Source organism: Castanea sativa, chromosome 6 (assembly GCF_040712315.1).
Source record: "Castanea sativa cultivar Marrone di Chiusa Pesio chromosome 6, ASM4071231v1".
NCBI lineage: Eukaryota > Viridiplantae > Streptophyta > Magnoliopsida > Fagales > Fagaceae > Castanea > Castanea sativa.
In genome coordinates this window covers 60,737,433-60,749,892 of record NC_134018.1, presented here as the reverse complement: position 1 = coordinate 60,749,892, position 12,460 = coordinate 60,737,433, and the positions used below count along the sequence as shown (strand labels likewise).

The following is a 12,460-nucleotide window of genomic DNA, read 5'->3' as shown; positions in this document are numbered from 1 at the left end:
TCAATTCCTACACTTAGAAAAATAGCAGAATATATCAATTTTTCCAAGGTATATGGTTCGAGGAGCCAAGCATAACCTAAGTTCTGTTTGATACTTAGAGAAATAACGGAAGATATCAATTTTTCCAAGGTATGTGGTTTAAGGAGCCAGACATAACCAAGGTTCTGTTTGATTCTTAGAGAAATAATTGAAGATATCAATTTTTTCAAAGTATGTGATCCGAGGAGCCAAGTATAACCAAGGTTCTACTTGATTCTTAGAGAAATAATTGAAGATATCAATTTTTTCAAGGTATGTGGTCTGAGGAGCCAGGCATAACCAATGTTCTATTTGATTCTTAGAGAAATAATTGAAGATATCAATTTTTCCAAGGTATGTGATCCGAAAAGCCAGCCATAACCAAGGTTCTGTTTGATTCTTTGAGAACTAATGACTGTAATGTATAAAGTAATAGGCTATATATATAACAGAAAAGATTTTCATTAATAATAATACCTTCGCAGGTTATTTACATTCCAGGGATACAGTACAACATTTTCATCCAGGTCTTCAAGATAATAAGCCTCTATTCTAGCTACTGAGGTGATGCGATATGGCCCTTCCCAGTTTGGCTCTAATTTTTCCCAAGCTGGATTTTTTGCAGTACCCAAATCCTTTCTTAACACCAAATCCCCTGGCACGTTTGAGTCATCACCCTGTTTAAGCTTATACTGATAATATGCTACTTGAACCATGACACTTTTCCTTCGTTCTTCAACCAAATCCAGACTCCTTTCTAACAACCCATCATTATTACTCAAACTAAAAGAGCTCATCCTCAGCGTTGGGAAACTTGTTTCGAAAGGAATTACTACCTCAGCCCCATAAGTCATTGAAAAGGGGGTCTCTCTTGTGGACCTACGAGGTGTAGTCCTATAGGTCCAAAGGACGTGTGGCAGTTCTTCCCCCATTTCTTCTTAGTATCGTCCAATCTTTTCTTAAGCCCATTAATTATTACCTTATTAATAGCCTCGGCCTGTCCGTTCCCTTGTGGATAAGCTGGGGTAGAATATCTGCTTGTAATGCCTAGATCGCAAAAATACATTCTAAAGGCCTTATTATCAAATTGGAAGCCACTATCTAAGATAAGTGTATGAGGAATCCCAAACCGAGTGACAATATTTTTCCAACCAAATCTTTTTGAGTCCAAATCCCTGATATTTGACAGTGGCTCAACTTCAACCCATTTAGTGAAGTAATCCATGCCGACCAGCAGCTATCTCTTGTTCCCTACTGCCTTGGGGAAGGGTCCTACAATGTCCAAGCCCCATTGAGCAAAAGACCAAGGACTAGATAGAGGATTGAGGACGCCTCTTAGTTGGTGAATGTTGGGAGCAAACCTCTAACACTGATCATACTTCTTCACGTACTCTAGTGCTTCCTTCTACATATTGGGCCACCAGTATCCTTGGGTAAGGGCTCTATGAGATAAAGATCTGCCTCCTGTATGACTTCCACAAATCCCTTCATGCAATTCTTCTAGAAGTAACTCTGTTACTTCAGAGTGTATACACAGCAGGTATGGTCCAGAAAAATAGCGCTTGTATAAGTTTTGATCCTCGGACAACCAAAATCAAGGAACTTTTCTACGTACTTTGTCAGCCTCAAATTTTTCCTTAGGTAAGATATTCTCTTTAAGGTACAGTACAACGGGGTCCATCCAACTAAGTCCCACTTTGACTTGATGAACACAGACTATGTCCACATTTTTCTTAGCAGGCATACACAAATCTTCCACTAAAATGACTTGAGGTAAACTCTGTGCCGAGGATGTTGCCAGGGTGGCTAGAGAGTTAGCATGAGTATTTCTGTTTCTAGAGATTTGTACTAAAGTAAAGGATTCAAAATTTGATTGCAAACGTCTAACCTGACTTAAATACTTCTGCATCCTCTGATCTCTAACTTCTAGCTCCCCTTCCACTTGGCCTACAACCAATCTTGAGTCCGAGAACATCTCCACATTTTTCCCTCCCATTTTCTGAACCATGGTCATTCTTACTAATAGAGCTTCATACTCGGCTTCTTTATTTGTGCCCGAGAAACCCATTCTCAAAGATTTCTCAATGACGATCTTGTCTGGGGATATTATAACCAGCCCCACTCCTGATCCTCTTTGATTTGCTGCACCATCCACGTACACCTTTCATGATAGAGATTTTTTCTTAGAAATCATGCCAATTGATTTTTCATCCATTTCTAACTTCTTCGTATTTTCTTCTAACGAGGGCTCCGCGAATTTGGCCACTAAGTCAACAAGGACTAGCCTTTTACAGGGGTGCGTGACGTATACTTGATATCAAAAAACCCCTAGAATTGTTCCCCACTTGGCAATTCTTCCTGTATAATCAGCACTCCGAAGTAGAGATTTAAACGGAAGTTGAGTTAAGACCACGACTATGTGAGACTGGAAATAGTGGGGAAGTTTACAAGTGGCATGCACCACTGCCAAAATGGCTTTTTCCAGTGGTAAGTAACGAATCTCAGCTTCATGCAATGATTTACTCATGTAATAGACTGGCATTTGAACACCATTGTCAGCCCTTATCAGCACTAAACTAACAGCATGGGCAGCCACAGCAATGTAAGTAAATAATACTTCATCCACCTCGGGCCTAGACATAATAGGTTGCCAAGAAAGATATTCTTTAAGCTGCTTAAAAGCCAAAGCACACTCCTCAGTCCACTCGAATCCCTTCCATTTATTTAGCAGCTGGAAGAAAGCCCTACATCTGTCTGCGGACTGAGAGATAAATCGGTTTAAAGCAGTTGTCAATTCCGTCAATTTCTGAACTTCTTTAGGATTACAAGGTGGCTGCAAGCTGTTAATCGCCTTAACTTGATCAGGATTGACTTCAATTCCACGATGTGTAACCATAAAACCTAGAAATTTACCAAACCTTACGCCAAAAGAGCATTTGGAAGCATTTGGGCTTAACCTATGTTTCCTTAGTACCTCGAAGATGTTCCCAAGATTCCCAACATGCTCGGCCACCACTTTACTCTTCACCACCATGTCATCCACATAAACTTCAATACTCTTCCCCAGCTGTGATTCAAACATCCTGGTCATCATCCTTTGGTAGTACATGGCTAAATTTTTTAGGATTAAACAAAACTTGATAATTGTCATAAATAAAATTAAAAAAAAAAACAACAACAAAAATGCCCAAGAAAAAATAAAAGGTAGTTGTTAAATTTTAAAATCTCTTTTTAATTTTTTGTTATAGATGTGTCATACATGGCTAAATTTTAGGATTAAAACACAATATTTTAAATAATAATAAAAAAAACACTTACAACAACACCCAAACATAAACAAACGTGGATCTTGGATGCTTTTCATTTAACAAAAATAAAAGACAAAAAAAAAAAAAAAAAAACCTAACACAAAAAATGGCAACCTTTTACCATAATAAAAATAAATAAAAACTATTAAAATTTTGTACTTTATTTTGTTATGATGTCAGGATGTGTACTAAGTGGCTACATTTTAGGACTATCATAAACAAATTAGCTTCTGAGCACATACTCACACACATGCTTAGAGGTTTTTCTATTTTTTTGGAGAAAAAGTTAATAATTTACATCAACTATAATTTAGGATTAACTTTTTCCAATCACAAGAAAAAAAAAAAAACTTAGAGGTATGATGAAAAGCATAATACTTATCAAGCCTTTTTTTTTTTTTTTTTTTACTTTTGCCGTGAATGTTAGGTATCTATTTGAAAACAACTTATTTAATTTTTTATTGAATGTTTTTTTTATTAAAAGTGTACTCAAATATATTTTTTTTAATGAAAAAAAAAAGTATAAAATAAAAAATAAAAATGAAGTTCTAAAAACTGTAAAGACACTACGTGTCTTTTTACAAGATCAATCAAACAGCATATAATATTGGACAACACAAGATTTTGACTCATACAAAAACAAGATCCAAATCCTGCGCTTCTTGTTCTTTCTTTCATCACGTGTACGTCCCCAGTATTTTCCTTCAAAAAATAAGCATCTTTGTAAGAAGCATGGTTTAACACGAAATCATTATGGGATTTGTAGCTGCCACTTGGGCATGTGAATTAATTTGTGATGGTTACGTTAACACTTCAAGAATTCCCCGGGGCAGAAGAAGGTTTCTTTGTGTGTGCTATGAATGAGTTGCCTCTAGTTTGTATATAAAATATGATCCCTAGCTCTAGCTTATTAAGCAATTACAAAGCCGACTCACCTAACATACTATTTTAAACAAAAGTAGATGGGCCCTGGCTACATTATATTAGGAAAACCGTCCTATGGGTTAATTGTTTCACAATTATGGGCCAAACTGGGCATTTACCATTTTCGCCAAAATTTTTCAGCAAAATGCTCCCGTTCTGAAACTATCTAGCAAAATGCCTTTGTTTTAAATTCGATTTTCTAAAAATCGAGTTTCAATGAAAAGCTCGATTTTTAGAAAATCGAGTTATGTGAAATCAAACTTAAAAAAAAAAAAAAAAAAAAACATGGAACTCGAGTTCCATGTAAAATTTCTAACATTACTCGATTTTCATCAAATTGAGCTTTTCATTGAAACTTGATTTTCTAAAAATCGAGTTTCAAAATAGGGGTATTTTTGTAATGCCCCAATTTGATTGATTGTGTGATGTGTGTGGATGTGTGATGAGTCCCACATCGGGTATTTACTGAGTAGATCTGGACTTTATTATCAACTGCAAGGAGCCTCAATAGTGACTAGTCCTTTTGAGGTATAGCGCAGATGTGACTAGCGCTTTTCCTTGGGTCGTTACATATGGTATCAGAGCCGGCACGGTAACCCCATGTGGGCTCAGAGACACTATCCTACAAAGTGGGCCCTAACGAGGACGTTAGGGATTTAAGTGGGGGAGATTGTGATGCCCCAATTTGATTGATTGTGTGATGTGTGTAGATGTGTGATGAGTCCCACATGACTAGTCATTTTGAGGTATAGCGCAAATGTGGCTAGCGCTTTTCCTTGGGTCGTTACAATTTTGCTAAATAATTTCAGAACATAAACATTTTGCTACCTCTTTTGGGCGAAAGGGGCCGATACCTATTTTGGCCCACAATTATGTTAAGCCAAACCCAAATAAAGTAGGCCCAATAGTGGGTTCAGGCTAGCTTATTGCCAAAGGGTTGTGCCCGTTACCAAAGAGCTGTATTTCTTGACTTCATACTCTTTGATTGCCTATATAAAATCGGTGAGGACTCATTTGCGCAACTGATTAAATTAATTACTAATGTGTAGCATTATAGTGAATAACACATACAAAAACGATTTCATCAACACATTTAGATTGTGGATAGTGGATACTATGTGTTTTATTCTCGTAACAAACACCACCATTAAGTCTCAATAATAATACATGTGCTTGTAGACTTTGATTTTCAACCAATGGTTTGTACATAAAACAATACCACAAGGATTAAGTGTTAGGAGCAAAACCTTAGGATTACATGAATTTTGTGTACTTTAGAGATAAAATGCAATCATTAGATGAGCAAAAATATCTGGTTGTCCATGAATTCTGCAACACGTATAAAAAGTAAATTCCCAATGACAGAGAAATGTATATTTTATCTTTTGCTCTTCATTAGAAAGAGAAATGCAAAATTAAGTTGTTGTTTTGTTACAGGGTAAAGAAGGAGCATATGGTCTTCCACTAAGATGTTAAAAAATACAGTAGAGTATGGAGCTGGTGGGATTAAACCAACTAAAGTTTCATTTAGTGCATTAGACTTGCTTTGAGGGCACATGCTGCCCCCAGTATGTGTTTAAAATATACAGAATGGACTTGTATGTCACATTCTAAAAACTACATCTTGTATATTTTTATCCTTTGCTCTTTAGATTATAGATTGAATAAAGTGGCCAACCCCAAATATTTCATGGCCCAAAAAGATGAAGCCCTTCGTGTGGTTGGATACTTCATTGATAATTTTCCTATCATCCACCAGCAAATTCATCCTTTAATGAAAACTTCCCTAGGTTACTGTTAAATTAAAGGTTCCACTCCAACCCACATTAGGAGGGACCTGTAGCACAGAAATATTTTAATGGCAACAAAAGCAGAAGGAGACAGAGGGACAGAGAGAAGGTTCTATGTATGAAAAATTATGAAAATCCATCACTAAAATAATTTCTAACTTTCTTTGGTGCCTAATAAAAGGCTAAAAACTCTCTGGAAGATCCAAAACAACCATGCAACAGTTAGGACTTCTGTCTAATGTCTCAAGTCTCAACACTCAAGGTGGTATATATGTGTCACACATTCATATTTCAAGGGTCCTATAATAAACGAGGTTTTCTTTTCAAATATGTTTGGAAGGTGATTCAGATGCAATAATTAAAGTTGCTCATAATCTGGCTAGATCTGATAAAGGTTCAAAATATTTTTATGTGGATGAGACCATAGTTTCAACATATAATTCAGGTCGATATAGCTAGTATTTTTAAATAAAATTTGCAGAATTTTTCTCCAAAAAGAAAGATATATTGTGCATTTCACACACAAAGCATAAAATGATTATATAACTTGCATTAACAACAGTTTTTGCTGGTTCAAGATTACTCATCTCCAATAGTGCACAAAGTGCTTTCTTGGATTTTGCAAATCATCGAATTGATTCCATACCCATCACATTGTATGAAGCACTGAGCTGGCGGAATGAAGCAACTTTGTCTCTCCATGTGTCGGAAAGCTAACCCCCCCACACCAAATGAAGAATGATGAACTGGACCATATGTTCCACATGATTATTATATCTTTTTTACAATTGAGCCAAAAAAAATTAAAACGAATATTAAATTAAAAAGGACTAGCCGTTAGAAAACTTTGACCATGTCAAGAGGAGAAGAGAGTTAGAAAAGGTCTAAAACGCTACCAAACATGAGGACCACCAGACCGTTTGACAGCAATGGTAAAAATTTACAACATCCAGTACCAACCAGTAGTGTCATTTTTGTCATTACACTGTCTCTCTTTTTTGGGTAATAATTAACACTGTCTTAATGAGCCGTTATTATTGTATGCATATAGAGGACAAGGGAAAACCGAGAACGTGGTTAGGAGGTTGAAGAAATTCCAGCTGGTTCTACAGTGTACATACCCTTTGCTTTGCACCAAATAAAGAAGAAAAAAACTTTCTCATTGGAAAAAAAATAAAAATAAAAAACATGTTTTGGGCATTGTGATTGAAGAGGTAAATGGAGGACTTGCATTTGATATATATCAGTTTTGACGCGTGGGTCAGTCTTAACTTGTGGTTCAAGTTTTTGTAAAAAATGAGATATGCTACGTTTACAATATTTTCGCAACAAATTTTAGGTGTTTAGTTGTTATTGGTTCAAATTTAAATTTAATACTAAAATTTCTTTTTGGCCCTAATAATAACAACCAGTAACAACCTGTCACTTAAGATTTATTGTAAAAATGTTGTGAAAATATTGTGGATATGTCATTTCTCTTCAATAAAGATGTTCTTAAAAACCGGGAAAGAGAATAGAAGGGGGAAAAAAAAAAAAGTAAAGAAAGTGAAAGATGAGATTGAGAATGAGTTAGACCAATGCTTTGGGTAAGAGGTCTTTAACTTTTCACACATGCATGAAATGAATATACCTTGACCTCCAAAAGTTTTTGTTAATTAACCTGCAATTTTCATTCAATCAAAATAAACAGAGAGGCAATCTCCGAAACAGGCAGAGTTTGTTTTTGGTACATTAATTCTTCTTGAATATATATAGCTGTTACATTAATTCTTCTTGAATATATATAGCTGTTTCAAGTTTCAACTGACAATATTGGCCAAAAAACTGATTGTACCTAGCTGCACAAACTGAAAAAGAAAAAAAAAAACAAAACAAAAAAACAAAAGTTTATCAGCCATTGAGTTTTAATCCAATTCAGTTGAGCCAATTCCAAAGGGAACATTTAGTACCGAACCCTTGTAGGAGGCTTCAAACCATAAACCAGCTCTTATAATCAACAACAACCATTTACTTAACAAAGAATTACTTACACACACACACAAAGGTAATCAAGAAGATTTATATTTAAATGACATAAAAATATGAATTAATCTAGACTAACTCTTTTTTTTCCCTTAATAGAATATTTTCGTTAAAAACATCAAAAATCTCATCTTACATCTGTCATATATAACCTAATTTGTCTGATCCTTGCCTGCTGTAGAGCTTAGAATTTACCATAAATGTGAGAGCAGTAAATACTAAACATTATATCATTATCAGAAATCACATCTTACATCTGTTTCGTAAATAATCTCATTTGTCTAATCTTTGCCTTGCATGTTACAGACCGTAGAGTTTAAAATCTATTATAAATGTGAGAGAAGTAAGCATTATATCATCACTGTAATTCTAGTGTATTTAAAAAATTTCTACTGTTAAATTAAAGTCCGACGAAAACGCTGCAAAACAGGTGCAGATTCTTCTTCGCTGTAACATTTAAGACCACAATACCCTTTTCATTTTAGAATATTCCCCTCCCACTAACTCATTTGAAATCACAAAGATACCCTTCAAACCCACACCCTTCTTTTCATCTTAGGCCAGTCAGCACCAACCCACACCCTTCTTTTTAAAGCATCCAATGCATTAGACACATACATTTCTGCATATTTATATACCCACACACCTAACAGCTCTTTCTCCCTCTCTCTATACCAGTAACACACAAACACAAAGGGAAAGAAACAGAGTTTTTTTGTATTTGTGTTTGTGTTTGTGGGGTGTGTGTTAATATTGTTCTTTTTGTTTTTGTGATGGCAAAGAAGTTTTGGTCATTGAAGAAAGTCATGAGCAAGGAGCTACGTCCAGGGAAGTTTTTCCCAACTTTCAAATGGAAGCGTTTGGATTTCCAGATGGCCATCGTAGACGGAGTCGTGTTCAAGATTGTCTCTGTCGTAGAAGCTGTTGTTCTTGTCTCCACCCTCTGCTTCTTCTACCTCTGCTGTGGTTGTCACATTTGACCGTTTCAATTGTTCATTCTATCTTGGATCTTGTTGTGTTCTTATTAGCTGATTTTGGTTTCTTGGCCGGGATTATAATTATTTTTTTCTTTTTGGGTTTTTGCTTTTGTAGTCATAGTTGGTGATACAATGTAACTATAATCTGTATCTGGAGTTTTATAAATTTATATGTCTTTGTATTTCACCTTTCTTTTGGTTTAAGTGTCTAAAAAAAAAATTATAATTCCATTGTTCTTGAAATGCTGATCAAAGGTATATATAATGGCACATTGGCACCTAATTTTTCATACAAAGAATACATGAGAAAATTGCATTAAAAAAAATACATGGGAAAAATTATTCAGTGCTCCTTGAGAACCACATCAGCCATGTTTAATAATCCTCTCTCACTCATAAGAAGAGATTGTACTCACACACTCATCAGTGTTATACTCCAAAAAGAAATAACCTTTCACGATTATATCTACCACCACTGCTACCTTCATGGTCATAACTATCATGGGTGATTGGGTTAAGGAAAAAAAAAGTTCTAACTACTTTTCTCAGACCAATCACTTTCTTGAAGAAAATATCCCAACAAAAAAGTAACTAAGAATAGCAATTTGAGTGGAGAGTTGATTTTGTAGTTTATAAATGGTATATTCTACTGAAGAGAATGAAGACAATATAGAATGTCGGACAAGATGATATTGGAAACCACCCGCGAGTGTGGTGAAGTGGTAGAAAGCTCTGGAAAAAATCCTTCACTTCAAATCTTGCTAGTGTCAAAAGGTCGTGGATTTGGGTCCTAATATCCATAATATATGGTAATGTGGTCGAGTAATGGCACGCCCTATTGTGCCCTTGTGGAACCCATAAGCTTACCAAAAAAGCCCAAATGACCATGTATAGCGGAACGTGATGCGATAATTACACAAGCTTTTTTTTTTCAAAAAAATGATATCAGAATTTAATTGAGTAGAACCAATATGATACACTAAGACATATGATCCTTTGGAAATTTAACGAAGTGAGGGATATGAGTTATGAGTGATGGAGTTTTGGATCCATCATTTTTTTCCCACGACTAACAATTCACTGTATAGGCAAGTAGTGATAAAAGTTGTAAAAATTGGAAAAGTTATCAAACTTTTTTGACCGATTTTTCAAATTACCATCAAAAGTTTTCTAAAATAGATGATTAACCAAACCCATTTTGGAAAGTATATCAACACCAAAGCAATGTCTTTTGGTGGTGTTTCATGCGTAGCAATTAAACCATATATATCATTTAAATGCCAATTATGATTAAAAAAAATTATGGCTAAACACAAACTACACCCATAATATTTGAGGATTTTTGGATTTTATATCTTGAAATTTTAAAATTTGAATTTTACTCATTAAATTTAAATTTTGTTTGCATTAGCACCCTTCAATCCATATTTTTCATTAAGTGCCACATAAGTTTGTTATTTTTATTTTGTTCACCCAATAAAATCTGCCACATGACTTAATGAGGAAAAATTCTTAGGTACCCTTAGAGTATAGAAAAATGATGCTCCCTCCTCTCACATTCATGGTAGACCCCACCATGAATTAAATAAGTGGACCCCACCGTAAATTTGATGTCACCCCATATTCTTTATGCCTACAGGATTCTCATAATGCCAGAATGATTGGCATAATGAAAATGGGGTAACATCATTTTCCTAGACGAACTAATACATGTGGCAAGTTTATGTTGCATTTAATGAAAAATATGGATGGATGAAATGCTGATACAAATAGAATATAATTTCAAAGGATAAAATCCAAATTCTAAAACTTATGGTATAAAATCCAAAGACCCCAAGCATTAGATGTTTAGTTTGAACTTTAGCAAAAAATTATTAATTAAATAATTAGCATAAACTTTTAAAGGAGCTAAATTAGTGTGTAAAACAAACTCTCCTAAATTTTACGAGAAATACTATGTGTTGAATGTTAATGGTGGGCCAAAAAGTAATTTCAGTAGTGAATTCAAAATAGAGCCAATTATAACTTATCACATAGGGTTTGTTATGAAAGTATTGTAGAAATGTTATGGATGTAACGTTTCTCAAAAGGAAATATATAAAACTAGAGGTGTTTACCAAACCGCACAACCACACTTAAACTAACCAAAATTTAGTATGGTATGCAGTCCATGTTAAGAAAACCACACACACTGAACCGTACCACACACCCACATATATATAATATGAAGTAATATTATTATAAAAGATGAGTCATTTCACACCTAAAATCTTGTTGTGCTACAAACTTAAGCCTTTTCTAAAATCAAGATCTACATAAAACCCATGGAGATTAAATGAGACAATTAAACATTCTATGAATTATTGGTAGTTTTTAGATGGAAGGTGTGGTGGTCCGTTTCCAGTAACTTTGGGTTGTTAGGCCTAGACTCCTAATTTACTTGTACTTTGGATTGGACTTATTCTACAATGGGAGGTCCAAAGAAGTGATTGGTGGTGTCACTAATGGTGTTATGGTTTTTCCTTTAGTGCTAAACGACCTTAATTTTAGCTTGGCTGTGAAGGATACCAAGTAGTTGAGCCCTCTTTTTGAGATTCGAATATGACTTCCTTCTTCTCGGAATGTGTTTTTCTCATGTCTCTTGTGTCGCTCTCCCCAATTCTTGTTCCAACCCCCTCTTTTTACCCCTCTCTTCTTATTTGTACCCTTCTTTGAGTGGGGTAGTCATGATGGAGGAATATTTAGCATGTTAGTTGGTCCCTCTATATCGTATCACCTGTCAATGGGTACCCACCTTATGTTTTTGAAATAATTCCCTAGTAACTTGTGTCTGACGCTCGATTTTATTGCTCGGCAGGCAAATTCCCCCAAAGAATTATTTCTTATTCACAGCATATTTCGAATACTTCCTTATCAGCTCGATTGACTCCCAATAGCTTGGCTATTTGGACTCGAATTGGGCCGAGGTTGTCACAATGGATGTGGGCATGACAATTCGAGGGCCAACCTGCCATTCTCGATCCATACAAAAAGATTAACATTGACAATAAATATGAACTTCAAGTTCATTACAATGATTTTCTCAAAAAAGAAAAAAGAAAAAAAAGAAGTCACAATGAGTCGGTCGTGATCTAAGTTCCCAAGAAATAAAAATTCAATTATTTTTAGAGTTTTACTAGAATTGAACTATCATTAAATCTTATCATTTGATTCAAGGAAATATATCCTAAAACTTAATAAAAAAATAAATAATTAATTAATTAATTAAAGAGTGTAAATCATTTATTTGAGAAATATAAATTTAATTTGAGAAATTAACCATCTAAATTATTATTTAAAAAAAAATGAAAAATGAAAAAAAATGAAAACGAGATCGAATTGCCAAAACGAAATAGCTTCGAGTAAACTGTTAGAGTACAGA

At 34.8% G+C, this 12,460-nt stretch overlaps 2 protein-coding genes across 2 annotated transcripts; one reads left to right on the top strand and one right to left on the bottom strand.

The window, feature by feature from the left end:
- On the bottom strand, window positions 1-950 carry LOC142640308 (uncharacterized). Its single transcript, XM_075814371.1, has 2 exons — window positions 526-950; window positions 1-7 (listed from the first exon to the last, which is right to left on the bottom strand). Exons 1-2 carry the CDS (start codon window positions 948-950, stop codon window positions 1-3), a joined length of 432 nt encoding a protein of 143 aa, XP_075670486.1.
- Window positions 951-8,694: 7,744 nt separating this feature from the next.
- LOC142641018 (uncharacterized) lies at window positions 8,695-9,226 on the top strand. Its single transcript, XM_075815371.1, has one exon. It carries the CDS (start codon window positions 8,836-8,838, stop codon window positions 9,040-9,042), a length of 207 nt encoding a protein of 68 aa, XP_075671486.1. The 5' UTR covers window positions 8,695-8,835; the 3' UTR covers window positions 9,043-9,226.
- Window positions 9,227-12,460: the final 3,234 nt, after the last annotated feature.

What these genes read in the sequence shown, in the direction of transcription:
- LOC142641018 (XM_075815371.1), top strand. Translation starts at nt 8,836, where the DNA reads ATGGCAAAGAAGTTTTGGTCATTGAAGAAAGTCATGAGCAAGGAGCTA.
- LOC142640308 (XM_075814371.1), bottom strand. Translation starts at nt 950, where the DNA reads ATGGGGGAAGAACTGCCACACGTCCTTTGGACCTATAGGACTACACCT.